The following is a 26,898-nucleotide window of genomic DNA, read 5'->3' as shown; positions in this document are numbered from 1 at the left end:
ATTAGGTAACTTTGACACCCTCCACCTATCCCTCCCATCTCCCCACCCCCCAACAGATATAAGCAGATATCTCAACATCAAGGTTTTTGGTATTCAAAATACTTAAGCTGATCGCTTTTATAACCCAGGCACAAGAATAAGTGCTAAACTTCTATATTTAAAAGCAAAGTAAATGTTGGAGAGAGTTGTTAGGATAAAAGTGATCTCAAGAGTCTAAGAAAGGATTGGTAGCTTCCTTTGTCCTAGATCCTAGTTTATATAAATATTACACGTGTTGTCAATATAAGCAAAGTCTTATCGGTTAATTCAGGGTGGTCATAAAACAAACTTTCCACCAAGATGCAATTAGCAGCTCGCCCTAGTGCAGATTGTTCAGGTCTGAACAAATCTAGAGCAAGAAAATCAGGATGGTAGACTGATGAAACTAGTTTCATGTTTCCATGAACAGAAGAAGTGTTCCTCCTATCGTGACCTCTGCATTTTTAAAAGGGGAAGTCTTTATGAGGGACAAATTAGTTCTTGTGTCTTGTGAAAGCCTGTGAAGCTAGTGTAAAGGAGATTTGTGTTATTTTATAAAATAAAGAGGAACAGGAACTTCTGTTTGCATAACTCTATTCTGTGCTTTACATCTTGGTACTTTGCAGTGATGTAAGGCTTTCGGTGTGTGGCCTACAGGCTTATTGAAATCAGGGAACTATTACTATGAATTTTAAGAAGGGTAACTGAAGAAGTACAGTAATTATCAAAGGATTTCTGCTCACTTTGTGGAAACATGTCTCACCAATTTAAACCTTTGGCTTCACTCACTGACCAACAGGAGTTGAGATTCACCCATCTCTTCCATCACCCTCTCCTGGGTTAACTATCAGGACACAATACTGAACTGCTGAGCTCTGATATATTTTGCTACTCTTTAGAATTAGTCAGTGTTTGTAAGGCAGGATCTCAGAAGAGCTGTATTAGAAGTTTAAAAACTCTTCTTTTATGCGTTATTGTACTGTAATCATACCATTCAAGCTAATGTTAGATGTAGAGGAAGCCTGCAACTGAGAGACATGCACAGTGTGCAGAGCATAAAGGAAGTGGCTGTAAACAGGGACGTTTACAAATGAAATACCTCTTCCCTCGAGAAGAAAAAATGCAGATCTGTACTTTGAGAAACAGGAGTGTTTTTTCACCAAACAACAATCTTTCTTTATTGCACTCAGAAGAAAGATGAAGTAGGAAAAAGATGGTAGGTCACAGTGTCCTGCTTTTCACAAAGGAATACTAACATATCAGTAGACGTTCTCCAAAGTGACTTCGCCCTGGAAAAAAACAGCCTTTATCTTAAATCAGGCATTAAGCTAATACTGTTAATATTGTTACTTTCCAAACCAAGAGAGACAGAGAGGTTCCTCTAGCATGTGATTCAGACCGGAAACATGATTTAGCCATTTCGGAAAAATATTCAAAAGAAATTTCTTTCTCTCTACAGATTAGAGAGGGAGCCTGAGGAAATAAATTAATTAAAATTAGCTTTTGTGATTGCCCTTCATGTGTCTGTTTTAGGATGACTTTTGCTTGTAGTTATTGAGAATTTATTGCTACTTTTCATTTATGCTATGCTTATTTTGGGAGATGAAACCTTTTCTGGAAAATCCAGATTATAAGTGGTTTTGAGGCCTTTAATGCCATTTGGGGTGTTTCCTAAAGCTGAAAGGACTTCACTGAAAAATCTCCTGCAAGGAGATATAGCATAAAAAGGATACAGTGGAAACAGAATCCTTTGGCCATCCACTTTTTGCCATAAGTTTACTGGGCTTGTATGGAGATACTCTGTGCTAGCATGCTTGAGGAGCTTTTTGATTTTTCTTTTTTTATCTACAGGCACCAGTTTTCATTCTACTGGTGCTACTAGAAATGGTGACATGAGCTTTTTGTGTAGAAGTGATATTTAAAGATCATTTCCAAAAGCTTGCTTAGCCCTTCTGTGCAGGGGAAAATTTTATTTTTTATGTGGTAATTGTGGCATCTGAAAGAGACAACTGACAAGAACTGGTAGGCAAGAGTTCAGAAGCCAGCTACAAAGCAAGTACATAGACTCACAGGTTAGAGCAATGAAGTCCTATTATCTTACCATCTGTCCTCTTGAAGGTCCAGATACAAGCAATCTTGAAATCTTTGCTCCCATCAAAAATAAGTGCTCAAGTCTTCTTCCGCCTAGGAAGAACACAGATCAGAGAATGTATCCCAGCTCTGCAATAACCTGTATGCTTAGACTTCCTGTCTGCCACAGCATTAAAGGGCAAGAAAGAAGAAAAAAAAAATCCACCCCAAGCTTAGCTATCCTTCCTTTCCTTACTGCATTTTTTGGCTATTGAAGGAAAAAGAGAGCAGCTGAGCTTCAAGCTTCTTAATTCCTAGGCAGAGGGAAAGCACAAATGTTAGCAGAGATCCTTGTCATAGGGAGCCCCGTGGCTGAGGATGACAGTTCTGCTGTGGGGGTGCTAAGCCTGCTTGGCATGCAGATGACTTCACATGGCTGTGCATCTTTGGACATCAAATTTCATGTGTGCAATCAGGCGTAGCAATCGATACATGTGTTGGCCTGCTGCCTGTTTCATCCTGTGCCGTCCCGTACTGCCTGCTTGAGGTGAGGAGTTCAGAGGAATGGATGGGTTCATTATGTTCAGTAATGCACACCCTTGGCTTATCCACCATGCAGACACATATCCCCATTTCCCTCTGCAGTTCATTTAAAGCAGCTAACAAAACATACTGGCATTTCCCATCTGAATCACAGTGAGAATTTTTGTTGCACCCAGGTCACTGGCCTATGAAGTGAAGCCTCGCACACTGCCATTCATGGTACTTGGCAAACTATCTAAGAGAAGCAAAACACATATAATATGGGAAATAGGAGTATTAGGCAAACACTGCATTATAACAGAATTATTGACTAGCTGATGGAGACATTTTTTCTAATGATGATGCTGGAGTTAATGAAGTTGACTGCTTGAAAGCAAAAAGGTCTCACAAAAGGTGCTTTTTCAGGTTAGATAGCAAGAGCTGCTTTGAGAAACAAGGAATAACTCAGAAGCAAGAGTGCTTTAAAATAGGATTATTACATTTCTGAGTTTTTTGAGTTCATGACAAAAGCATTTGCCATTGTACTGCTGCAAATAAAATGGTTTTGTTTCATGTGCTCTTACCTTTTATTCTTAATTACAAGTCCAAAGAGTTCTCAAAATCTTCATTTTTTTCTAATACTAGGCATGAAATTGATATTACCAATTATCTGATTTGCAAAAATAAATATAGCAAGGTATTCACTATTATTTCACTTCATACAAACCGCCCTTTAACATCTCTTAATTGATTCTATCTTCTTTTCCTTTAATACCGTTAGTACTTTGGTGTACCCATGCAATCCATAAAGTCAGTATGAAAGTTAGTGAATTCAGAGTGCTTTATCTTGAAGATTATATTTAAATCTTTGAAATCACGAGGCCAACTTTTCTGAAAAGTTGAAGCATGTCTATTTGAATCTTTAAGCTGATGGTCTTCAGAAATACTAATTACTGTGGGCTGTCAAACACAAATGAACAAAGTGAAGGTGCCGAGAAAAACTAAGAAAACATCAAATGATAATTTGTCAAATCAGAAAAAATAATTCCTTCCTGCACAGCAAGGTTTACCTCTAAAGCTTGAAAAGAAACAGCCTAAAGACTTACAAGAAATGAATTTAACATCTGCAGCACCTTGTCCTGAATGAGTCCCCACATTTGCTGTTTGCTCTAATACACTCCCAAACCCTCAAATCTGAAGAGAACTAGGTATCCACTGATGAAAAACTGCACTGTTTTTATCTCTTCTTTGTGTGCAGTTAGAGGCTTTTGATTCACTCTCTGCAGCCTTCATTGGAATTACTGGCGAGTCTTGAAGTGAATTACGGGTTTCCCCTGTCAAAAACATTACAGACCCCCCTCTGTGCATCTGTCGCCCCTGTTCTGCTTTCACCTCAAGAGACTGCAAATATTGTTTTAAGTCATAAAAACTTGGTGGGGAAGTCATTTCTGAGTTGCTTTTTTTTTTCTTTTTTTTTTGATTAGTTTCATCTGATTGAATCTATTCACTATATCAAGAGCTATACTAAAGCATATATAAATGCATATATATATGTATCAGAAGCCTGTGTGATTTTGAAAAATACTTCGACATTCATTTCTGTTCTGTCTGGGACAAGGAAAGACACTTGGAAACAAATACTAGGTTGCTGTAAAATGTATGGGCAAGATGTATGAGGAGCAGCTGAGGTCCCTTGGTTTGCTCAGCCCAGAGCAGAACAGGCTGAGGGGAGGCCTCATGGCGGCCTGCAGCTCCCTCATGAGGGGAGCGGAGGGGCAGGCGCTGAGCTCTGCTCTCTGGGGACAGCGACAGGACCCGAGGGAACGGCATGGAGCTGGGACAGGGGAGGGTCAGGCTGGGGCTTAGGGAAAGGTTCTGCACCCAGATGTGGTCGGGCACTGGGACAGGCTCCCCAGGGCAGTGGTCATGGCACCGAGCTGCTGGAGTTTGAGAAACGTTTGGACAGTGCTCTCAGACACAGGTGGTCCTGTGTGGAGCCAGAAGTTGGATTCAGTGGTCTTCATGGGTCCCTTCCAACTCAGGCTATTCTGTGTTTCCACAATCTCAACTTCACCAAATTGCAACCATATAATGACAGATGCCAAAGCACACGGTAATCCTCCACATTCTGTTCTTTATAGTTAGCACCATTCAGAGGGACTGAGTACCTGGTTTCTCAGGCCTTAGCAACCAATGGATGTTTGTGGAAAAGAGGAGCTTATGCTTCAAGCTCTGGGTTTTATACAGTATGGCAATACTGCCTTAGTCAAGTTGCCCAGGATCAAAATATTCATAATAAATTTCATCCCTATAAACATGTTGCATACTGTTAAAATCCCAGTCAGGCATTGAATGAATAATGCCAACAATTTTACTCAGAACTATTCTTAGTAGTAACAAAACTAAATGGCCAAGTTATTTCCCTGTCCAGTCCTCCTAAGGACAAGTTAGCAAACGAAGTCATAAGCTTTTCTTGGTGTCTTTTGCCATTCTGTTCAGAAGAGCTCCTGCTCCTAGATAGGCAATTTTCTGAGCTGATTCTGCAGAAAGGTTGCTTCAACACAAAAGCTGTAGGAGAGAATGTATTTTTTATGAAAACGTCAGAAAGCCACTTTAACTTAACAGAAGGTTTATGAAAAAATGTTGTTTTATGACAACTTGTGGTCTAGACTGACTTGTACTGCTCTCTAGCCACCAAGTGCTTGATGGCACTGGAAATTATTTCAGGAATTGGAATTACCTTTGGGAATTCTCCCTGGAGGTTTTCGGTATATTCTTCATTATATGTATTAGCTAATTTTTGGAAAGATGCAGCTGTGGTGCTGTACAGAAACAAGAACAGCTAGTAATAGTAGTGAGAGTTACCTGGACTGGACCAATTCCATTCCTGCTGTAACCCAGTTAGCATGATACAGACATACATGGACAATTTATTTTCCTGTGACATGGAATAAAAGTTATACTGAACAGTAAACCTGAACTTAATCCAGTGTTGATGATGTTTTTAACTGCTCCTGTACATTTGGAGAAAGAAGTGCTGTAATCATCGTCAGCAATTATAATGTTAAAAAAAATTATTTTCTTTGCAGATCCCAGTGGAATCCAGAGCCTGCTTTGCATGAAGGACACATTGTCTCAGCACAGGAGCTGGCTGTACTCTTGCAACCTGTTTTTAGCCCCAGTCCCAGAAATCTTGTTTTGTTCCTTCAAGAAACGGTATGTAACATTAATTCCTTTTCTCTTACCAATACAAAGTGCAAGTGTGGACATGGCTCCTCCTCACCAATCTGCTCTCTTTGTTTTTCAGCTTAGCATAGATGATTTCACATACTACAGTGAATCCTATGGTAACAAGAATCCATTTCAAAATGTTCAGGCAAGCATTTCTCTCTTTTATTTCTTTATATGTGTTGGGTTTTTTAATTAAAATGATGTAAGAAAGATGCAAACAGACAATAACTGGCAAAATTAAACTGAATTGCAGCAGTTTGCCAGTTTAAATTATTTATAGAGATTATTTCAGTTTAAGTATATCAGTTAAACAACTCCGTTTGCAGAAGTGTGTTATGTGACTGTTTTATTTCAGAAGATCAGTTTTTCAGAATTATCTTAACTGGCAAAATTGTTCCTAAGCATGTTGCAATTTTGTATTATGAAAAAACTATATATACATGCATTAAAAACTCTAAGACTGACACCCCAAAGTAGCGTTTGGACATCATAGGAAGAAAAGAAGTAAGGAATCAATTATTTACTCCAGATTTTCAGAACTGAACGCTCATTTTATTTTCATATGAGGTAAAGCTGTCTTGACCCATCCAGACAGCTGATTTTGTCATGTTTGAATATTGTGCCTAGATACTGCATTGCTTTAATCTTCATGCTACTTCAATAATCTAAATTAAACTCCAGGCATAGAATCTGAGTCCTCCTGAAATGGTGACGAACTTTATCTTCTGTTCTCACTGAAGAGATTCACAGATTTTGTGCTCAGCATCTCTGGTTATACTGACATGACAATTTATTGAACTGTATTTAGAGAAGGAAAATGTTCACATGTGGAAGTCATTAAGGCATTCCTGTGAGCAGTGCAGGATGAACAGAGCTATTAGTAACATAACTGATACAGAGTACGTGAGGAAGTGTTAATTCCTAACCACTATGTAGCAAGCTGTATGTATAATTAAATACATAAATATTTACATATTACCTGTCTTTGACATCTTAGACATCTTACACATAAATATTTACGTATTATCTGTCTTAGACATCTTTCTTGTCTAAAAACCTCACATCTTCCTTGTATCCCTAATGCTAACCTTCATATCTTTGCCATATAACAACATCTTAACACTGATGCAGGAACAGAAACAACTATTCAAAGTATGTTAATAGTTTTTTTGAGGAATGAATGACAGTAATATTCATCTGTAGAGTAAGGATCAGTGGCTGCATCCTCAGTCAGATGTATTGGCACTTCTCTGGTATGCCTTACCCTCTCTGGGTTTAAAATCTATGCAAGGTTGTCTGGAGCAGATTGTGTTCCTGCTTATGGTACTGCAAAGCTGGTTTGATTTTAAAATTCATAAGCTGTTTGGAACATACGTGGTACTGCTGCAAGCTCCTAATGATTCTGTGGTCTTATTTTTGTAGGCCCTGGATGTTTAAGAGGAAGGATGTTTGGTATTTTAAACTCTTCTTTTGCCTTTTAGTTGGGACCGCATCAGCACTGTAGAGCTTATATCCAAAGCTGAGTCTAGGGACTAATGGTTTTAGAAAATGGGTGGAATATTGAGTGGATTTGGGACGTTTACATCAATCTTTGGTCTGTATCTGACAGAGCAGAGTTTTGAACCCTGCTTTTCAACAAGCTGAATAAATGTCAGTAACAATTTGCTTGCTTTCAGACCTTGCCTCTGTTTTCTTTCTGTCTCGGAGTAGAGAAACTTTTTGTGATTACAGCATCTTCAAAACTGGAGTTTATTTAATCAAATTGGTAACCTTAACTCCAGGACTTCCTACATCTGTTGTGTTGGACTTGGCAATCTTTTCTAGTGTAGTTTTGTGGTGGATGAGATGCTGTAACTTAGAAAAAAGAAAATGAGATGTATAAATTAAATATTTATTTTTCACATACATGCCCGTAATGCAGAATTCTGATGATGTGTGTGTGCATCATCACGTAGCTTTTAGGGCTAGAAAGGATCTTCATAATCATCCAGCTCCATCCTGAGTGCAACAAAGGTTACAAAAATTGTCTCAGTTGCTATCACATCAGTTGTATTCCACTTGACTTACTTTGGGAAAGAAATCTCTGTCTTAATCATGCTATGAAAGACACAGGACAATGAGAAGGTCAGGTCTGAATTTTCTCACTGGGGAAATTAGGGTCTTTCATATTGCATAACCACAAAGTTTTATGCCTTCACAATCTATATTATACAAGTGATTCATTAGGCCATTATAACCGTTCTATACCACTTGAGTATCCTCCTTTGAACTTTGGCAATGCAAATTTATTCACAAACTTAAACCAGAGATCTCATTTGGAGGGTGTATGTGCATGTAGCAGCACGTGTACTACAAGAAGAAAAGTGTTATTTGTAGAAGAGTTGTAGGCTTGTAAACCACAGAGACATTTGCAGATATTAGATTTGTTCAGCTACATTAGCAGCTGTTCTGAGCTTTTGGGATCAGTGGTTTTGTATGCAATAAAAGAATTCTATTTCCAGTTAATACAGAAAGAAACCTTATATGTAGATCATTTATCTTAAACATTCAAAGAACTTCTTAATTAAATAATAAAATACAAAGATTAGCATTTGGGGAACTTCTTTTTGTCAAGTAGTCACCTATCCTATGGACTATTTTTCTTTAATATTGGCTTTGGCTTTCCCCAAACACTACTCAGCTCCTTAGAACTGCCATGTATGGTAGCACGCAACAATTAGTTGCCAGCTGTGCTGCTGCATAATTATTATTGTAAGTCATTGACATTTGTGGTTCTGTGTCTCCACTGTAACATCACTCATTGGGCATTTTTCTAGACTGAGGAGCACTGCTTAGTCATGTGCAGCACAGAGGTCCTGCTATAATTTTGATTGCCTTTGTTGCCCTTCTCTGTACCTCTTTGAGTTTTATTGTGTTTTTGTATTTGATAAGGGGCCATGCAGAATTGCATACAAATCAAGATATAAGTGCAACATAATTAATCAGTGACATAACAATTTCTTTTGTTCTGTTCCATAGTCTTTTCCAAAAAAGACTAATACTAAAAAAAAGACATACTTTTTTTTTCCCAGTTTTGACCATCATCAGACACTGAACTGACATTAAAGTTTCATTCGTGAAGGATGACACTCAGTTCCAAGTCTCTTATTGTGTGCATAAAATTAGTGTTGTTCTTTTCTCACTCTGTGCTCTTCTAAAATCAATTTACAATAAATCTCGTCTTGTTGCTGAAGGGGCTTTCCCAAAATTTGCTCCTGCTGTTGTCTCTTGCCTTGATTACCTCAAATCAGTCAGTGTAATCAGCAGATTTCATTAGCTCAGTATCTATGCCTTATTGCCAGACATTTTATGATCATACTGGACAGAACAGACCCAAATGCAGAGGTCCACCTTTCTCTGCTTTGGTAACAGGTGATTTTTTTAGCCCTTGCTTGCTACCTTTTTACCTACGCATCTACGTGAAGACCTCATAGTATTGTGAAGACCACACAAAAGCAGCTTAATTTCTTTAGGAGTCTTTGCTACAAGATTATGCCAAGTGCTTTTTGTGAATCCAAGTACACTGTAACAGCTGGAGCTCCCTGGTATACATGCCTATTGACTCCTTCAGAGATTTCCAGCAGAATTGTGACACACAACTCCTTTTAGCAAAAGCTGTGTCAGCCTTTTCTCAGTATAATCCTGCAATATTGTTATAGTCAGTACTTTATTCTTTAAAATGGTTACTCCCATTCTTGGACTTCAGGTTTGCTTGTCTGTAGTTCCCCAGATCTCTCTGTAACCCTTGAAAAATCTGGTGTCATGTCTGCCACCAAACAACACAGTGGTATGAAGGTTTGTTCAACAATGCTTTCTGTAGCCGAAATGCATTTTATTAGCTAAAGTGCATCAAATCTATTTCCATTAAAATTATAACATACAGCTTTATGCATCTACCTGGATATCACAGGTACAATTGAAAAATTTGTAAGATAATAGTAATGGCAAAGCTAAAATGCAACAATAATGTTCTTTGTAACTATCCATGTCTGTAGAAACAGATGTGCCTTCAAATCAGTTTGAATAGACTTTTTTTTTTTATGGAAGAACCATTGACCAGTGCTGTAGAAAATAAATACAATACTTCAGTATTTTAAACAACACACTAACAAGTAAAAGATCTCTTCTCCATGCAAGAGCCTGCCCACTTCAGGTGTAGGTTCCCAGATGTTTCCAGAGGACTCTTTTTTCCCAAGAGATATTTGTATTATAAGACTTCTTGCCAGTTATGCTGCCAAACATAAACTAGTTCAGAACAATGAGTGTGCCTAAATGATCCTTCATAGGTGGGCACATAAGTCTTTAATAAAGATTATAATGATACATCTTTAATGATAGACCTAGATATACTCCATTCCAGATTCAAATTGCTTAGCTGTAATAGCAACGCAGTTAACACAGTACTGAAACCAAAGCTGGGCAAGTTAGTCCAAGCACAGCTTTATCATAATTCAGCTACTTAGCTTCAGGATGGCTGGACACGTAGATGGTGTCATCTCACGCCTACCTTCAAAAATACCTGAACAGCGGCAATATATGTAATAAAATTGTGGACCTGCTCGCAATATTTCACTCAGGAGTAATTTGGCATTAGATGTGCTAAAAATTCTCATGTCAATGTAGGAATTTCTGTTACCAGTCCATCGGGTCAATAGGAGGATTTTTATTTTTTTTTTCCCTTTCCTGTTCTCAGATACTGTGTGTTTATACCTCTTTGCTTAGTCCTTTAGCAGAATGCAGAGTCAGGTGTTTCTCAGTAGTCCTCTTCATCCTCTGCCCTCTTTTGGAGGTCTCTTGTTTTGAAAACACGTTGTAGTTGAAATGCTAGAATGCCTGGAGCAACATATGGGTATTTTAAGAACAAGTGTGCCGCGGCCAAATGTCAGGAGGCACAAACGAGAGGCATGGGACCAAAATGTCTGTCTGATGCTAATGAGTAGGAATCCAGCTGTGTGTGCCCTTCGAATGGAAGAGACAGCTGAATACCAGTGGCTGGAAGCTGAGACAGATGGCAATGCAGGACTGGTTAGGAGCAGAGGGGCAATTCAAGCATTCCTCAGTAATGATGCATTTTATTTTTTATTCTACAATAAATGAGTAATCTACTTAATACATAGCCTTGGAAGAACTGGCTGCTGCCATTCTGTCTGCAGCTAGGGGGCGAGGGATTAAAGTATCAAAAATAAACTGGAACCCTGACTACTGCTCAGGGTTGTAGCTCTATATTAGTATATGTAACAGAAACTAAAAGGGAATGTATCATCCTTCCCTTCCAGGAGGTGTTAAACACCCTACTCAAGGACCAGATCAGTGTTTTCTGCTCTATTTTAATTTCTGCAGTTATTTTTCTATCGGTCTGGCAAATCAGACAATACTACATAATCCTCCCATATGAGCATCTATAGAAATGTGAAAATAACTAACCTTTGTCTAGGAAGGAAAACATGTGAGCATTTAGAAAGAACCAAGGGAGGTCAGAAAAGTGGTAGGCAGCCAGAGAGCAGACAAAAAGAAAAAAGAGTAGGAGGAGAAAAGTGTTAGCAGCACAACACTCGCATCAGTTAGAGGGAGAGAGTCTATAACAACTTGAATATCTGAATGTTGGATCAAGTGACAGACTTGATCTGGAGTTAAATGTAGAAAATGCAGAAGTGAAGTTAACAGGTTTTAAACTAGGACTCAGTGAAAATATATCTTCAAATCTTCACATTAAATTTTGTATATCTTAATTTTGATCATTCTCAAGCCTACATCTTGCATTTTCTTTCCCTGAATATTCCGAGTGAATTTTATTATTCAGAACAATCTTTGGAAAGATGTTTTTCAGCTTTTCAGGCTTCAAATTTATAGAGCAAGAATGTTTAAAATACATTTCACTCAAGTATTTTCACCAGAAACTCAGCTATGGGAAGTATAAGTAAAATATATACACTGATGCTTGATTATCTGAACTAGCTCAGCTTGAGCCTTATAATTTGCATTGTGAATAGAAAGAATGATAGCACATTATATGAAGTTTGTGTGTCTCCACACCAAGAACAAGCTTAGAATAGTGCAACTGGGAGGGATCTTCAAAGGTCATCTACTGCCTGACCTCTTCAGGGCTGACAAAAAGGACATTATTAAAAAATCTCTCCAACACTGACAGGCATGGAGCAACACCCACCTCACTGGGAAACCTGTTCCAGTGTTTTACCACCTTCATGGTAAATATTTTTTTCCTTATGTCCAATCTGAGCATCCCCTGGTGCAGCTTTGTGCCATTCCCACACATTCTGTCATTGATTACCAGGGATCAGAGACTGGCACCCTCTCCCTGTGCTTCCCCTCCTCATGAAACTGTACAGAGCAATGAGGTCGCCTCTCAACCTCCTCTTCTCCAAACTAGACAACCCAGGTGTCCTCAGCCTCCCCTCACAGGACATGCCTTCCAGCCCTTTTTCCAGCTTTGTTGCCCTCCTCTGGATGCTTTCAAGGACCTTAACATCCTTTTTATATTGTGGAGCCCAGAACTGCATGCAGTATTCAAGGTGAGGCTGCACCAATGCAGGGACCACCTGGCAATGTTCTGTTTAATGCATCCCAAAATGTGGTTTGCCCTCTGTGCTGCCAGGGCACACTGCTGGCTCATGCTGAGCCTCCTGTTGGCCAGCACCCCCAGATCCCCTTCTGTTGAGCTGCTCTCCAGCCACTCATCTCCCAGTCTGTACCTGTGTCCAACATTACTCTGTCCCAGGTGCAGAACCCAGTATTTTCCTTTGGTGAACTTCATGCCGTTGCTGTGTCCAGTGCTCCAGTCTCTCCAGATTCTTCTGCAAGGCCTCTCGTCCCTAGGGAGCCTACATCACCTCCCAGTTTAGTATCATCAGCAAAGTTGCTGAGGATGCATTCAACTCCTGCATCCAGATCACTGATGACCATGTTGAACAGGCCTGGCCCTAAAACAGAGCCCCGGGGAACACCGCTGGTGACCAGCTGCCAGCCAGATGCAGCCCCGTTCAGTACGGCCCTGTGAGCTTTGCCATTCAGTCGGTTCCTCACCCACCTGAGCATGTACCTGCTCATCTCACAGCTAGACAATTTGTCCAGAAGAATGCCATGAGGGGCAGTGTCAAAGACTTTACTAAAATCCAAAAAGATTACATCTGCTGCCTTCATGCACCTGGCGGGTGGCCTTATTATAGAAGGAGGTCAGATTACTGAGGCAGGACTTTCCCTTTGTGAACCCAAGCTGACTATGCCTGATAATAGCTTTGTTCTTTAAGTGGCTTTCAGTATCCCCTGGAACAATCTTCTCCATAACTTTTCCAGGGATGGAGGTTAGACTAACAGGTCTGTAGTGTCCCTCATGCTCTTTTTGTAGATGGGTTTACCTCTGGTAAATTGTTGAGAGGGGTCCAGCTATAACATCCACAGATTCTTTCAGCACTCTGAAGTGAATCCTGTCACGCCCCATGAATTTACAAACATTCAGTTGATACAGATGTTCCTGTACAATTTCAGTGACCACAGATTGAAAGTTAGTGCTCCTCCAGGCATGGTCCTCCAACTCTGAGATCTGGGCAGCCTAAGATCAGTCGTTGCTGTTAAATAGTGAAGCAAAAAAGGCATTAAATGTCTCCACCTTTTCCTTCTTGTTATCCACTCCAAGTATCAGTCCAGTGTTTTCCTTTGACTTCATCTTGCTGTTAAGATATTTGAAAAAGCCTTTTTTTGTTGTCTGATACCACAGAGGCCAGTGTCAAATCAGGTTGGGGTTTGGTTTCTCCTGCTTATTTCCCTGCAGATGTGAAATGTAGCTCTGTACGCTCCTTGTGAATTCAGACCTTGCTTCCAAAGGTCACGTTTGTTTTTTTTTATTATTTCTGCCCTAGTTCCAGGCAGGGTTCCCTGTTCAGCTAAGCCAGTATTTTGCCCCATTTGCTTGACTTGTGATAACTAGCTTTCTGAAAAGCATAAAGTTTGCTCTAAAGTTTGTCCATGGTGACAGCTCTTCTGCAGAACCTAAAAAATGCAGATTTATTTAAATAATAGTTAAAAATAGACACTTATCTGTACTCTGTGCTATACCATTAAGATGTACACAAAGGAAGGGAATTTGTTACGCAAAGTATGTCTCTGTGCTAAATACAGCTGCTGGAACTTGAGGTGTCTGACATTGATCCTTTCCACCTACAAGGCCATTTAGATCCCATCTGATGGTCATCTGATGAGCTTTCATATCATATCATCCGTATCCTGCCTCAGCTTTTCCCCCCATACTCTCCAATACATTTTCCACCTTCTCCTTTCTCGGCTTGAGATCTTTTGTGTCAGCTGCCTCTCCTCTTCCAACACACACATGGAAGGGACAGTAAGGTCTGACATCACTGTGTGTCTTAAGCTTGCCCCAAAAAAGTGCATGAATAAGAGCAATGCAGGTGCCAGTTCACTGCCCCTTTCCAGGATCAGCCTGCTTTCCAGGATCAGCACCAGGCTGCTGAGATCTTGCTTAGTGTTTATCATGGTGGTTCCTCACCTTGTGTATTAAATTCAGAACGTAGAAAAAAATTGGTTTGTGTTTAATTATTAACCATGTAAATAAACTGTCCATAAATTTGTTACAGGAAATTCTTCAGTCTTCTCCTTCATCTCTAGTTTTGCCTGCTGTTGACTCCAAGGCTACCAGGCAACTTTTGAGCTTTCTTCAGGAGTCGGGAGATTGGAATTTAACAAACATGACAAATCTCGATATCTCTCACCTGGAAGTGAATACATCTAAGCCAAACTTACTTGTGGTTCAGCTACAACCGCTTGTCAGGTAGGAGCTTGTTGTGAAGGTATCTGACCAAAAGTATGCAAGATTTTTACATCTTTTTTGAAAATATCTGATATATTCAGGAAATTTAGAAATCAAAAGGGAAGGTTACAAGGTTAGCAAAGTTATTTTTTCCTGCAGATGTGTATCCGGTGTTTTTTAATGTCCTCTGATGAGCTTACCAGGTATAATAGCTGAATTATGTTGAAAAAGTCAGTCAGGCGTTCCTGTTTTGTCTGCCTCATTATATGAGAACAAAAGGACAACTAATAAAAATAAATGGCAACACACTTTAAGCAGAAAAGCTGAATTATTTCATGCAATGCATGATTAACCTGCAGAATTAATTGCTAGAAGGCATTCCAGGGGTCAAAGCACTGGCAGGAAAAATAAACAAATAAACATACAAACAACCTAGAAGTAAAAATGAATAATGAGACTGTTTTTCATAACTCTGGAAGTAGAAGGAGGGTTATAACTCCTCCTGTTTCCAGACCTATGACAACTGCTGCCTAATGGAGGCAGAGGCTTCAGGTGGATCCTAGTGCCTGGCTGTTACTTTACTTGTAGGGCTTTTACATCACTGTGGTTTGTCTGGTACAGAGTGCTCCTGGAGGCTGCGTATGGGTCACAAACCCGATCTAGATGGGCAGCTATTTCGTATCATTTCAGCAGAAAGCTGTGAAGTCATACTGAGTATAACAATGCCAATGTACCTCAAGGAAATAAAAGGCATGGATATAGTGAGCCCCTCTGCTCAGCTTCTCTTGCTCTTTTTTTTATCTTCCTCGATTGCTGCTTCAGCATTCATACCTGTCAGTATATGGTGCATGATTGGATGGGTCCTAAGAGAGTGCAATTAAAAATTACACCAATAAATTACACCCAATCTAAAGAGCTCATGTACAAATTTCAGATGAACACCACTAAATGCAAGGATAACTGAGGAGACAACAGTCAAAATAGCATCAGTAGTCTGGCTTCTCTTCAGCTAAAGAGGTTTGAGGTTTTTGAGGAATCAGCTGAAGATGTCATCCTTGTATAAACTGCTTTGCAGAAGGGTCATGAGGAGATGAGAAGATGATGGAGGAACTTTGTAGTCTGATGCTGAAAGTGACACCTTGATTAGTCAGCTCTTGTGTACTTTTCTGGGTCACGTTGTTGTCTGTAATTGATTTTTAACTGTCTTTCTCACATATTCTTTGTAGTGGCTTAAGTGAGGTTTCCACCCTGGAAGCAATGGCTGAAAATGGTAAGCAATATGACCAAGATGTCACTAACATTTCACCATTTAAGCTTGTGTTCTTGCTTAAGCAGATTGTGTTCTTTGTTTTTCCAGTTGTTGCTGTAATGCTTTAATGTGACTATTTAAAAGGTTTTTTTCCCCACCCACGGTACTTACAAGCACACAATTATCATAGTGTTGAAGTACTGAGTGAGTAATTCAAAACCCACTGAAATGGCTACAGCTCTGTGACCCGAAACATAGTGATGATTCACCTCTGCCTCAGGCATGGGCCTTTGCTCATGCTCTGGGATCCTCCCAGTGCAGAGTGTGAGCCCTGCATCGTCAGCTTGGACTCCTCTGGCAGCCCAAAGGTCTTGTCTCACAGTGGAGACCCTCTGATGGAGTGAGCAGGGAATGCTTTCCCAATCTTTGTGAAACAATACTGTTGCCCTTCACAGCCTTTGATTTTAGAGTCTTTCATTGGTTCTGCAGGTATTAAATACTGCTTGTTAAAGATGAATGTCTTCATACAACTCAATGTTAAAACTTTTCTTGTACAGTATCTGGCTGAAAAAAAGGTGCCACAGACTAAACGGGCAGTGAGAGGCATCTGGGTGTTTGCAGGGCTTTGGCTTATTACTCTAAATTAGAAATCAGGTTACAAAGTCTGCAAATGACTGCAGTGGTAGTTTCAGGGACGTGCACTGCAATGTCCGTGGAGTCTATGACAGTTTCTACCCAGAGCAGGGGGTGGGAAATCAGAAGCAGATCTGAAAATCAGGGGAAATACCTTTGTACTGAAATCAGTGGTGCAATCTTTTCTCCTTTGTTCTTGCACAACTCCAAAGTTATTGTCTTTTAGACTCAATTAAGCAGCTGGATTTCCATCTCTGAATTGCAGTGAAGTTAGAATCATAGAGAGATTTGTATCGAAAGGGATTGTCAAAGCTCATCTAGTACCAAACCCCCTGCCATGGGAAGGTACCCCTCCCACCAGACCAGGTTGCCCAAAGCTCCATCCAGCCTGGCCTTGAATGCTTCCAGGGATGGGGCTTCAGCTTCTCGGGGCAGCCTGTGCCAGTGCCTCACCGCCTTCAGAATGAAGAATTTATTCCTAATATCAATACCCACTTCTGGTTTAAAACCATTACCATTGTTCAGTTCTCCCTTCTTGTCCTCAGAACATATCAGGTAAAAGCTTTGGCTTAATGTTGGCCTTGGCTAAACGTTGCCCTCCTTAAAGGCCATTTTTTTCATCAGCTGCACAAAGTCAAGAACAGGCCTCCCAAACCTTGTCTCAGCCTGCTTTTGTTTTGGAACAGCAAAGTTAATGCTCCTGTCCCATCCACCTTTGGGATGACGAAGGTATAAGCTACTACCAGCTTTGTGGTTGGTGTCAACTGGCTGTTATCAGGAAAAGGTGTGTGCACGGGGAAGATGTGCCACTTCCTATGGCCAACTGCAAAATCTGCGCTCAGTGTTCTGAGTCGCAGCTGTGCTCTGGAGAAGTGGTAATGTGGGCTGCATCCTCACCTTCTGGTACATCTGCCAAAGCAGCCACTCAACGTGTTGCAGAATAAAACCTGGAAATATCAGCAGGAAGTATTAATTCAAATGAAAGTTACTGAAAAGTTCCTTAAAATTATCCCACTGAAAGTCTGTGCAGCGGATGGGGCAGACTCAGAAGAGGGTCATCGCAAAGGTATTAGACAAGAGACCCAAATGTCCTTCCAAATCTTGTGGTCCAGGTTCCAGCTGGTGTAGGTGGCTGAATACCGGTTGCAGCATAACCACAGCCATTTGCTAAACATTGCTGTCAGCACACCCTTCAAGGTCATAACTGCTTGCAAGGCCATGAGTTATTGGTGTTTGTTGTGGAGTGACTGCTGGTAGATTCTACTTGGATAAGCAACCAAATATACTCTGTGTCACATACTTGTAAGGCAACAAGAGAATTGCTGACCCATAAATACTGCTTTTTTGTTTGGTTGTGGATGTTTTTTTTAATACTATCAACAGTAAGCCCAAAGTAAACCAGGACAGACCTGCCTAGAAGTTCACAAAGCCTCTTACGTTTGTCACAGTTACTTCTTTCCTTTTCACTGTAGATGGCTTTAAAATCCGACGTAACAAAATGTCAGAGAAATCTCTCTTGCTGTTTTACTCACTGCAGACAGCAATCTCTGTCAGACAGAACAAATGGGCTCGGATTCTGCCCAAGGGAAATGTGCTGTTCTGAACTTTGTAGACGCTGGAGTAAGCCGGAGTTTTAGCACATTATTAAAATGACATTCATGAGAAAATCCAAACTGGAATTCAGAATCCAACCCTGCTCAAGGTTCCAGGGATTCAGACTTATGTCCAGTCTCTCCCTCCCTACATGATAGAGATAGGCAGATATGGGGTTATTTCTATAAAATAGTTTCTACAAAGATTATTTTTTACTCTTTTTTTTTTTTTTTAATTGTAACAGCATTTTTAGGTTGTAAGCCCTCCCTTTCTTAGCCTTGATTCAACAAAAGTGTACTTTTTCTTCTTGATTTTAGCTCTGTTTTCTTTATGCTTCTTTTCAGTATTTCTTCTTTATTTCCTTTGCACGAAATAGTGTTTGGGAGCATTACTCAATTTTTGCCAGTTTCCTATTTTTTTTTTTCTACTCAAGAGAAGTTTGCATTCTGTCTTATCAGTCTTACCTGCTGGATGCAGCATACCTCAGAATCAATGAGAAATCTGCCTACAACTCCATCTAAGATGAGGTTCTTTAATGTTTTTGTGTGTATTCATCTTTCTGCTCTGATTCTTAGTGCATTTCTTTTTCTGCTCTTTCTCTTCTCTCCCATTTTTCTTCTTCTCATCTCGCTCCATTCTGTTCTTTCTCTTTTATTCATAGTTATATCTTTAGTTTCATTTTACTAGTTTATACCTTTAGTTTCATTTTACCTTTCTCCTTCCAGAACATTTCTTCTTAGTTTCTCTCTTCGATCCCTTCCATCCATGTGTAAAAGCACACAAAGAAATTAAGGTGGATTAGAAATTAATAATAGCACTTATCCTGCAGTCCCTGGTGAAATTCAAGGAATATGTCTTTAGTGAGACAGAAAAGCTTAATCCTTCCACTAGGGCATAGCATGCAATTATGCTAACTGAAAAAGGTTATCCTGGACAAACTGTTTTACATTCACAGTTCTACGTAGTGTTTTTTTGGTTCACGCTAACTGAAAAACCTGCAATAAGACCACTCTAAAATCCCTCTAACAATATTACCATCAGGAGATGCCTCTTGTTCCACTGCAGAAAGAGCTGGGGATAATTAACATTCCTATATAGGCAAGGAATTGAGGTGCTTTAAAATAGCGTGTACAAATCTGGGCCCTTTTCCTCGGAGAATTTGCAAATACTTCATTAGCAAGGTGGAATGTTTGGCTGCTTTCCTGGTCACAGGAAAACAACGATCTATATCAATTTCATTGTCATAAGGATGTTCACAGCAGCTTCTCCAAATGAAGAAATTACCTCTAGAATCTACCCAAAGGCAAAAGTTATAGATTTTACTGGTAACTATAGTTACGTGTAGCTCCTTACTGAAGTGAAATGTAAATAATGTGTTATTTCAGAAGGCAATCAGTTGTTTTAACGGAAGAGAAAAAAAAACACACGCACAAAATCCACCAAAACAAATGCAATCTATGCATTTTTCTATGTAGTATTTTTCCTTCTGAAAATTTTATCTGAGGCTGCTGAGAATTTCTGGTGCATTGCACTGTGCATGTAGAATACAAATCTACATTATGTAATTCCTTTAACCCCCCGCAATCAGTATAATTACGTAGTACATAGGCGCTTGCTTTCCTGACTAAGTCTGTTTCTTATAGTAGAAGCTTTTAATAATATTTTCTTAGAAGTAAACTTTACATTGCTATGATTCGTGACTGATATAAGGAAATCAGTTTGGTTAAAACCCTACAGAAAAAAGAAAACACAACAATACTTGCATTTTCACAAAAGCTAAGCATTTTACTCAGCCAGGAGGCCATAATTACTGTAAATAAAAATGATTTTAAAGGGTAATAATGCAAGTTCCACTACCAATACATTAAAATAAAATACAAAATATCATGTAAAGTATAACCTTGAAATCTGAGAAAGGTGTTGTCCAGGCTATTTAATAGCCATTACATGGTTGAGGAGTGGGAAGGCACTGAAACAGTAAATGTCAGTCTGCTGGCTTATTTCCCTCACAGTCCTAATGACAACCCTAATACCAGCTCTTGATTCACTGCTATTATGCTCCTCATTGTAAGCAGATGTTAATATTTTTGTATAGAGACTGAAAACATTTATCAGTTGTAAGTATTTGTCACAACTACCTGTAGTTTCAGAGCTAGAAGAGAATCTTCTGCACAGCACTGAAAGGTCCTCTCTTTCTTACTTGATTTTCCTTCTGTTTTCAGAAGTATGCCAGCACATTTCTACGTTGCCCTCCACTGTAGTCAACAGCAAAATTTTCTGTATCCCATTGAGGGTACAGAATCAGGCTTTAAATCCACTGAAGCAAAAAAGGAATATCACTGCCAATATTACGCATCTCATGCCCCCATCTGAGGACTACTGCTCTTCTGAGTGTTGTTTCTCACTGATCAGTTGTTCTGTGTGCTTTGTCATTCACAGACGGGTAGTAGTTCAGCTTTATTTATTTATTTGTGAACTGGTCACTGGACTGACAGGATACGCATCCTGTTCTCATCTCTTGATTGATTTATTCTGCTCTTGCTTTTAATTTTTCCAACTTGTCACCTTTCAGCTGTTGTTTCTCTTGTATTCACTTGTCAGCTTCAAAACCACCCATTTTATCCGAATTGTTGTAATGTATTGGTTTTGTATCACCCTACTGAAATTGTGCGTTTTTCAAGACACTGAAGATGTCTTATCCCATTTGTACCTATTGACATACAAATGGTAGCAGCACCTAGATTGCATAAATAAACTAAATGAATCTAGCTCATTACTTTGCCACCTACTGTAGGTTTTTAGCTTTCTCAGCTTACAAAGTTTGCTAAATTATGCATGTTTCTATTTATAGACAAAATAATTGGAAGACTGACCATGGATTTGGAGGAACGAGGGATTCATTTTTCAGCAATTTATACTGCAGTGAGACCTTCAAGGGTGAGTAATCTTCAGTGCCTAGAACTGTCGAATTTTTGGCATCTAACAACTTAATGTTTACAGAGGAATGCTGTAGATAATTTTCAAGATTACACACACAAGCAATCTGTATTATATGAGGTTTTGACCAGAAATGATTGCATGAACTTTTATATGCAATAGCTATATCACATAACTGCTAAAGCCTTGCTAATCTAGGAGATATAAATTTGCTATGCCTTTAGTTGCCTTTAGGACTTAATATTATTTTTAATGACTGTAATGTTAAATATTTTTTCTTTTAACAGTTTTATAGTAAGGTCTACATGGAACATTATTAGGCTTTTCTCATGTCAGTAAAGATGGAGTATAGTTAATTAACTGAAGGCTACTAATTTATTCCTTTTTAAATTAACTGGTTTTATTCCCTTTAGTCAATATTCAGTATTTACAACTGGAACACAAAGTTTGCGCTCTTGCTGATAGTCAGAACATCATTTATAGATCATCGTATCATGTTAGCAGTAAGTAGCAGTACAGAATATTTATTTATGCAGAGTTATCTGTTTTGTATGACATACTGCTTGTCATCAAGCAATATTTGCATTTTTATGTGATTAAATGGAAGACAGTCGTGACTTGAGGAAAACAGAATGCAATTCCCACTAAAGAAAAGGGGCATGGGAGAGATGTGCTGTATCCTAAAAAGTACCTACTTTGAAAGAAACTTATCTGATCCAGTGGATAACACACCTGAGCTCCTAATATGGTACTTAGTTTAATTTGAATTTTTAATTCAAGCTCAGGATAATGTCAATTGAGAATACAGAAGTTATAATTTCCTTGTTTTGGCAACAGGAAAGTCATTACTGAGATTGTCTAGATCTCGTGTGAGCCCTGCAAGCAGGATTTTGAGAAGTCAGTGAGTTTTCAGGAGGGAACACTAAGAACAATTCACAGTTGTTATTAGCACAGGAACAACAGTTGGAAAACCTGCTTTAAGTGGGCATGGAGTGAAATCTGTTTAGCTTGTCCAAAAGAAGAGTAAGAATCAACTCGATTGAACTTTATAAATGTTCTTTAAACCAAAATTGGATGAGTTCCTCAAAGGTGTTGTGAGTGCAATTAGAAGTATTCTGGATTTTCGCAAGCAAGATCTTGAATCTCTACCTGTCCAACAAGATGCTTAGAATGGTCCCTTCATACCCCAAGCAAAAGGCTAGTTCTGCTGAAGAAAAACAAGAAATTTCATCAACAATCTGCCCTGTAAACTTAACTTGAGAGAATGGGTTTTCAAGACCAGGGTTAGAGTACACAATAGGAGCAGCGTGAGGAAGCTCACACTGATACTCTTTGTGACGTGTGTTTCTTATGGCAAAGGAGAGGACATGAGTCCAGCACTTAGGATCTATTTTTTTTTTTAATACTCTGTTGTGTTTTTTTTTTCAGATGAAGATCCAAAATAAAAATAAAAATTATTTCATTACTGTGGCTCTTTACTGAAATCAAAGGAACACAGGCATTTGTAGCTCAAATTGCCTTTAGAACAATTGGAATGAAAAATATTTTTAATTAATGAAAGAATTGGTATCGAGAGAAGGAATTTTTAGAGCAATTTTAACAGTTTGTTGAATTTCAAATCTATGCATATTTCAACAGGCTTTCTAAATTAAAGTGACTTAGTTTGAGCAACTGATGTACTTTTAAATAATTAAAGCAATGTATTTTAAGATGTTCTGCATTTTAAAAAGTAAGCAATTTACACTTTTCTTAATTGTATAAATTCAATGCATATTCATATAAAACCATTTGAAGTATTTTTTTCCTAAAATTACTTGAAGTTATTACAGTGCATTCAAGGTTATCAGCTCCTGTACAGGGCTAGGAAAGGCAAAATGGAAAGTGCCTTTGAGGGTTCATCTATTTATGTATTTGCATGTAACCTCTTCTTAAGCATATATTGCATATCTTTGGTGTGCTTGAACTACAGAAGATGTGAGATATTTTGTAGCCATAAGTTAGAGGACTGATTCCTTCTGCTTAAGCTATAAAGACTATATTCTATGATCTTGGAGTTACCAGGTCACCCCACAGTGATAACCAAGAAGACCACTCTATATGGGAAGTAAAAAGCTTTGATCATGTGGGAAAAGATTTTACAGTACTCAGTACATTTGAAAATCAATACCAATCACTCTCGATGAAAGATTTGCATTTTATAAGTGGGCTTTTTCCTGCTGATGAAGGAAATGAACTTTAAACATGACACTCAAAACAAACAAAAAAAAAAAAGCTCCTTCTGATCAAGTAAATTAATTTTATGCAGTGAAGCTCCCAAACACTGGGACTCTGATACATCTCTCCCTATAGCTCTGCCTCCTTGCTCTTGGGCAGTTAATAGAGTTAATGGCTTCATAGCATCTTGTTGCATTCATTCATTCTTCTATCACCTCAAGCAAGGAGAATAAATGTGAGAATGTGAGAAATACATATATTAGAAAATATTTCAGACTGGTATTGGCTTTTGCGGAAAGTGATTTAATGAGACAGAAGGTAAAACTCTCCTATGACTGAGTCCCTTTTCTGACTTGATGAGGAAGAGCTGTTCAATTTAGTCAGTGCAGCCACAAATCCCTTTGGGCTATCATCCTTATCAGTTGATAACCCCAATGCACTATGGACATTTATTCAGGCTGGTTCCTGTTCTATTCCAGTTTCAGAATTTGAAGCTGGCAGATAGAGTTAAGCCCCTGAAACAGCATCTGTTTGAAACATGGAATGGTTTCACTGACCAGATGATAATTCCTCTGGATATCCCACTGTGTCATAATGGAGCTTTCTTCCCCCAGCAAGGCACCTGCCACGTCTCCTGACTCTTGTTCCAAAATACTTTGCCTTCAAGATGTGGCTGAATTGGGCTGGCACTGGGAGAGTGGTTTGTATCACCTAATTCTGGGCAACCAAAATGTAGATGTCTATATCTGATGTCATCAACCAGGGCTCTCTTCAAAGGACCGAAATGAGCTTTTTAGAGTATGTTTTTTCTGAATATTTTGTAGGTGACTGGTGCAGGATGAGAAAAAAATCACCCTTTGTCTCTGACAAGCATAAAGGCATCCCACAGGCTTAGGCCACAACTCAACATGTACCTTTAGTCAGACAACTCTCACTCAGTATTTCTCATCTTGTTTTCCATTAAAAAACATAAACTTGTCCTAAGACTTGAGGATACCTTTCTTCTCTGGAAGGCAAGTCATCTAGAAGTCATTTTCTTTTATCACTGCTAGCTAGTTTTTTTGGCTTGTGGTTGTAATGCATGACGTTGCTTGTGCTGTTGCAATTGAAAAGGTTAAAAGACTGTAGTGACTAAAAGATAGGTATGCCTCAAATCATAAATCTCATCATGTTTCCCATTCTTCAGGTCCTCATGCCATCCGTGTCAGTTTTTTAAAAGTTTGCTTCTGAAACTTCTGCAAGACAACTTCATAGTTGTCTTGTTGGATTGGATGCAGCAGAGACACATATTGCCAAGCGGAGATTTATGGCTACCTCCCAGCTGATACTCATTTTGCTGACACCACTTTTTACAGATGCATTGTGAAGTGCTGTTTAAACCTTCTCTGCTGCCTCCACATTTTCAGAGTTTCATCTGCCGTGGGCTTTTGACTGCTTCACTCTACAAGCTGTCTGCTCTAGGTAGCATCTATGTTTCTTGAGTCTTTGATCCCACTCAGAGCCAAGCAATCTGAGTTACAAGATCTTTATTCAGCCATAAGTAACATGGGCATCCATAGCACAAGTGACTAACTCTTAAAAAAGTGTCTCTTGAAGGTGTAAGATCCTCAGATGATACACAAGCACGCCTTAGCTTAGAAGAGTTAGGAAATGTTTCATCTTCTTTCGCTAGTGCTTGTTGCTGCATTTTCTTTCTATTTGCATTCTTTGCATTTTCTAACTAATGCAGTTTGCAGTGCTGCATTTTCCCTTGGCATCCAGCTTCTCTCTTTTTTGTTCACCACTCTGAGGAGACTAAACTCTGCAACAACCACCCCACTGACTTCACAGCTTCTGATTAATGGAATACTTTTAACTATTAAGTATAATCAAACATTATAATATGATCTTTCCCATGAGCTGAATGTTAGAAAAATGCTTACAATACCATTTGCTGGTGCTGGGGTTGTAGGGGGGATGCCCTCATGCATCCTTGAATATGGGAACTCCCTTAATCATTTACTTTTGTATTTTTTACATTTGAAAGAGCAATTATAATTTGACAGTGTAACAGAGCATCAGGGCCTCCAACTTCAAAGGAGAAGCCACAGGAATACTTCATCCTTTAGTCTTCTCCCTCACTTTAGAATTTCATTATCACGAAAAATAAACTTTAACTCGTAGATGAAGAATATGCACTTAATTATTTCCCTGCTAACTCAGTATTTTCTACTTAGATGAGGTGTAGTCTTTTTAAATAATGACAGAAGAACTGCTTAAGGCTGGTTGAAGCCAGTTACGTGTTGCTCTAGAGGAAAAAAAATGAACAAAACATGTAGCCAAATTAGCGTGGAAATTGAATACTAGGGATGTGAGAAATGCTAGCTAGCAATTCTGTATGATTCAGTTCATGTGTTAGTGGGGAACTCAGGGAAATAACTGCAAGCTAGTGTTTTACCTTTAACCCTAGACTTTGCACTACTATTTTGTAGACATGGGTGTTAAGATTCACTTAATTTAAACATCATTTTGCAAGTTTACCTTATATTTTATGTTTATATATATATATGTATATCGACTTCATTGGGAAATAAAGGTAAGCACAGAACTAAATTTTTTTATCTGATCAGAACAATCTTTTTTTATTTTCAGTTTCCAGCTTCTTAGGCTATAGATGGGTTCCAGATAAACCATATTAGAAAGTTGTAAGGTGTTTAAAGCTAATGACTGAGAAGAACTGGGATGGGGGAGGGATGGTGGAGAAGGGCACATGTGAGAATGATATGTTCTAAGAAATCTGTCTTAGGAAAAAAGGAAAAGACAGAAAAGGGGAAAATACAGGTATAAAAACTGCAACAAAAACTCCTAGAAATACACTAATGTATAGCTAAAGGTCATAAAAAATAACAGATCAAAATCAAGGTATAAGACTAAAATATGATAGAATAAAGGGAATACATAACTATAAGAAAGCATATTGATATGGCATATTGGCAGGTATGTTAAAAATTTCTGACAGGAAAAATCCAAGGTAAAGATTTTATTAGAATAACAGATCATTAAAAGACTGCTGCTATACCTTAAAGATGTTTGGATTCAAGCAGAGAAAAGTATTTTATTCCCATAGACTCTGGGAAGACAGGCTGTGCAGAGCATCCAAGCGATATGACTGTGAGCTAAAGATTCAATCCTAAAACTGAAACAGACCATATATCTGTGACATGGTGAATTCATGGAATCAAAGAACGGCCTGGGTTGGAAGGGGCCCGTAAAGATCATCCAGTCCAACCCCCCTGCCATGGGCCAGGACACTAAATGAGGCCACCCAAGGTCCCATCCAACCTGGCCCCTAACACTTCAGGGATGGAGCATCCACCACCTCTCTGTGCAACCTGTTGGGCTGCTTCTTGGGCCTCTCTGCTTTGGATCAGGTGAAACTTTTGGTGATAAAGGCAAATGGAACCTGAACTGAGAGCAACTGAATGTGCTCAGAATGGAGAATGTCCTGTTTGCCCTCTTAGCTCCACTAATTATGTTGACTGACTCTGTTCATAGATAGAATGCAAACTGTTTACAGACAACATACTGAAAGCTAAAACGAAATGCTTAAAAGTGTTTTTTAAAGACTACTTCT

The 26,898-nt window shown here is 39.0% G+C and overlaps 1 protein-coding gene across 1 annotated transcript in view; it reads left to right on the top strand.

The window, feature by feature from the left end:
• ATP6AP1 (ATPase H+ transporting accessory protein 1) overlaps positions 1-26,898 on the top strand; it is a 58,488-nt gene that overhangs the window by 1,847 nt on the left and 29,743 nt on the right. The window contains exons 2-6 of the mRNA XM_082766430.1: positions 5,700-5,826; positions 5,918-5,986; positions 14,487-14,680; positions 15,886-15,929; positions 20,986-21,071. Coding sequence (XP_082622556.1) covers positions 5,700-5,826; positions 5,918-5,986; positions 14,487-14,680; positions 15,886-15,929; positions 20,986-21,071 — 520 coding nt within the window. The remainder of the gene's footprint in view (positions 1-5,699; positions 5,827-5,917; positions 5,987-14,486; positions 14,681-15,885; positions 15,930-20,985; positions 21,072-26,898) is intronic.

Source organism: Aythya marila (assembly GCF_965140915.1).
Source record: "Aythya marila genome assembly, chromosome: 1".
Classification (NCBI taxonomy): domain Eukaryota; kingdom Metazoa; phylum Chordata; class Aves; order Anseriformes; family Anatidae; genus Aythya; species Aythya marila.
The sequence above is the reverse complement of the archived record's forward strand: the minus strand, read 5'-3'. Positions and strand labels throughout refer to the sequence as shown.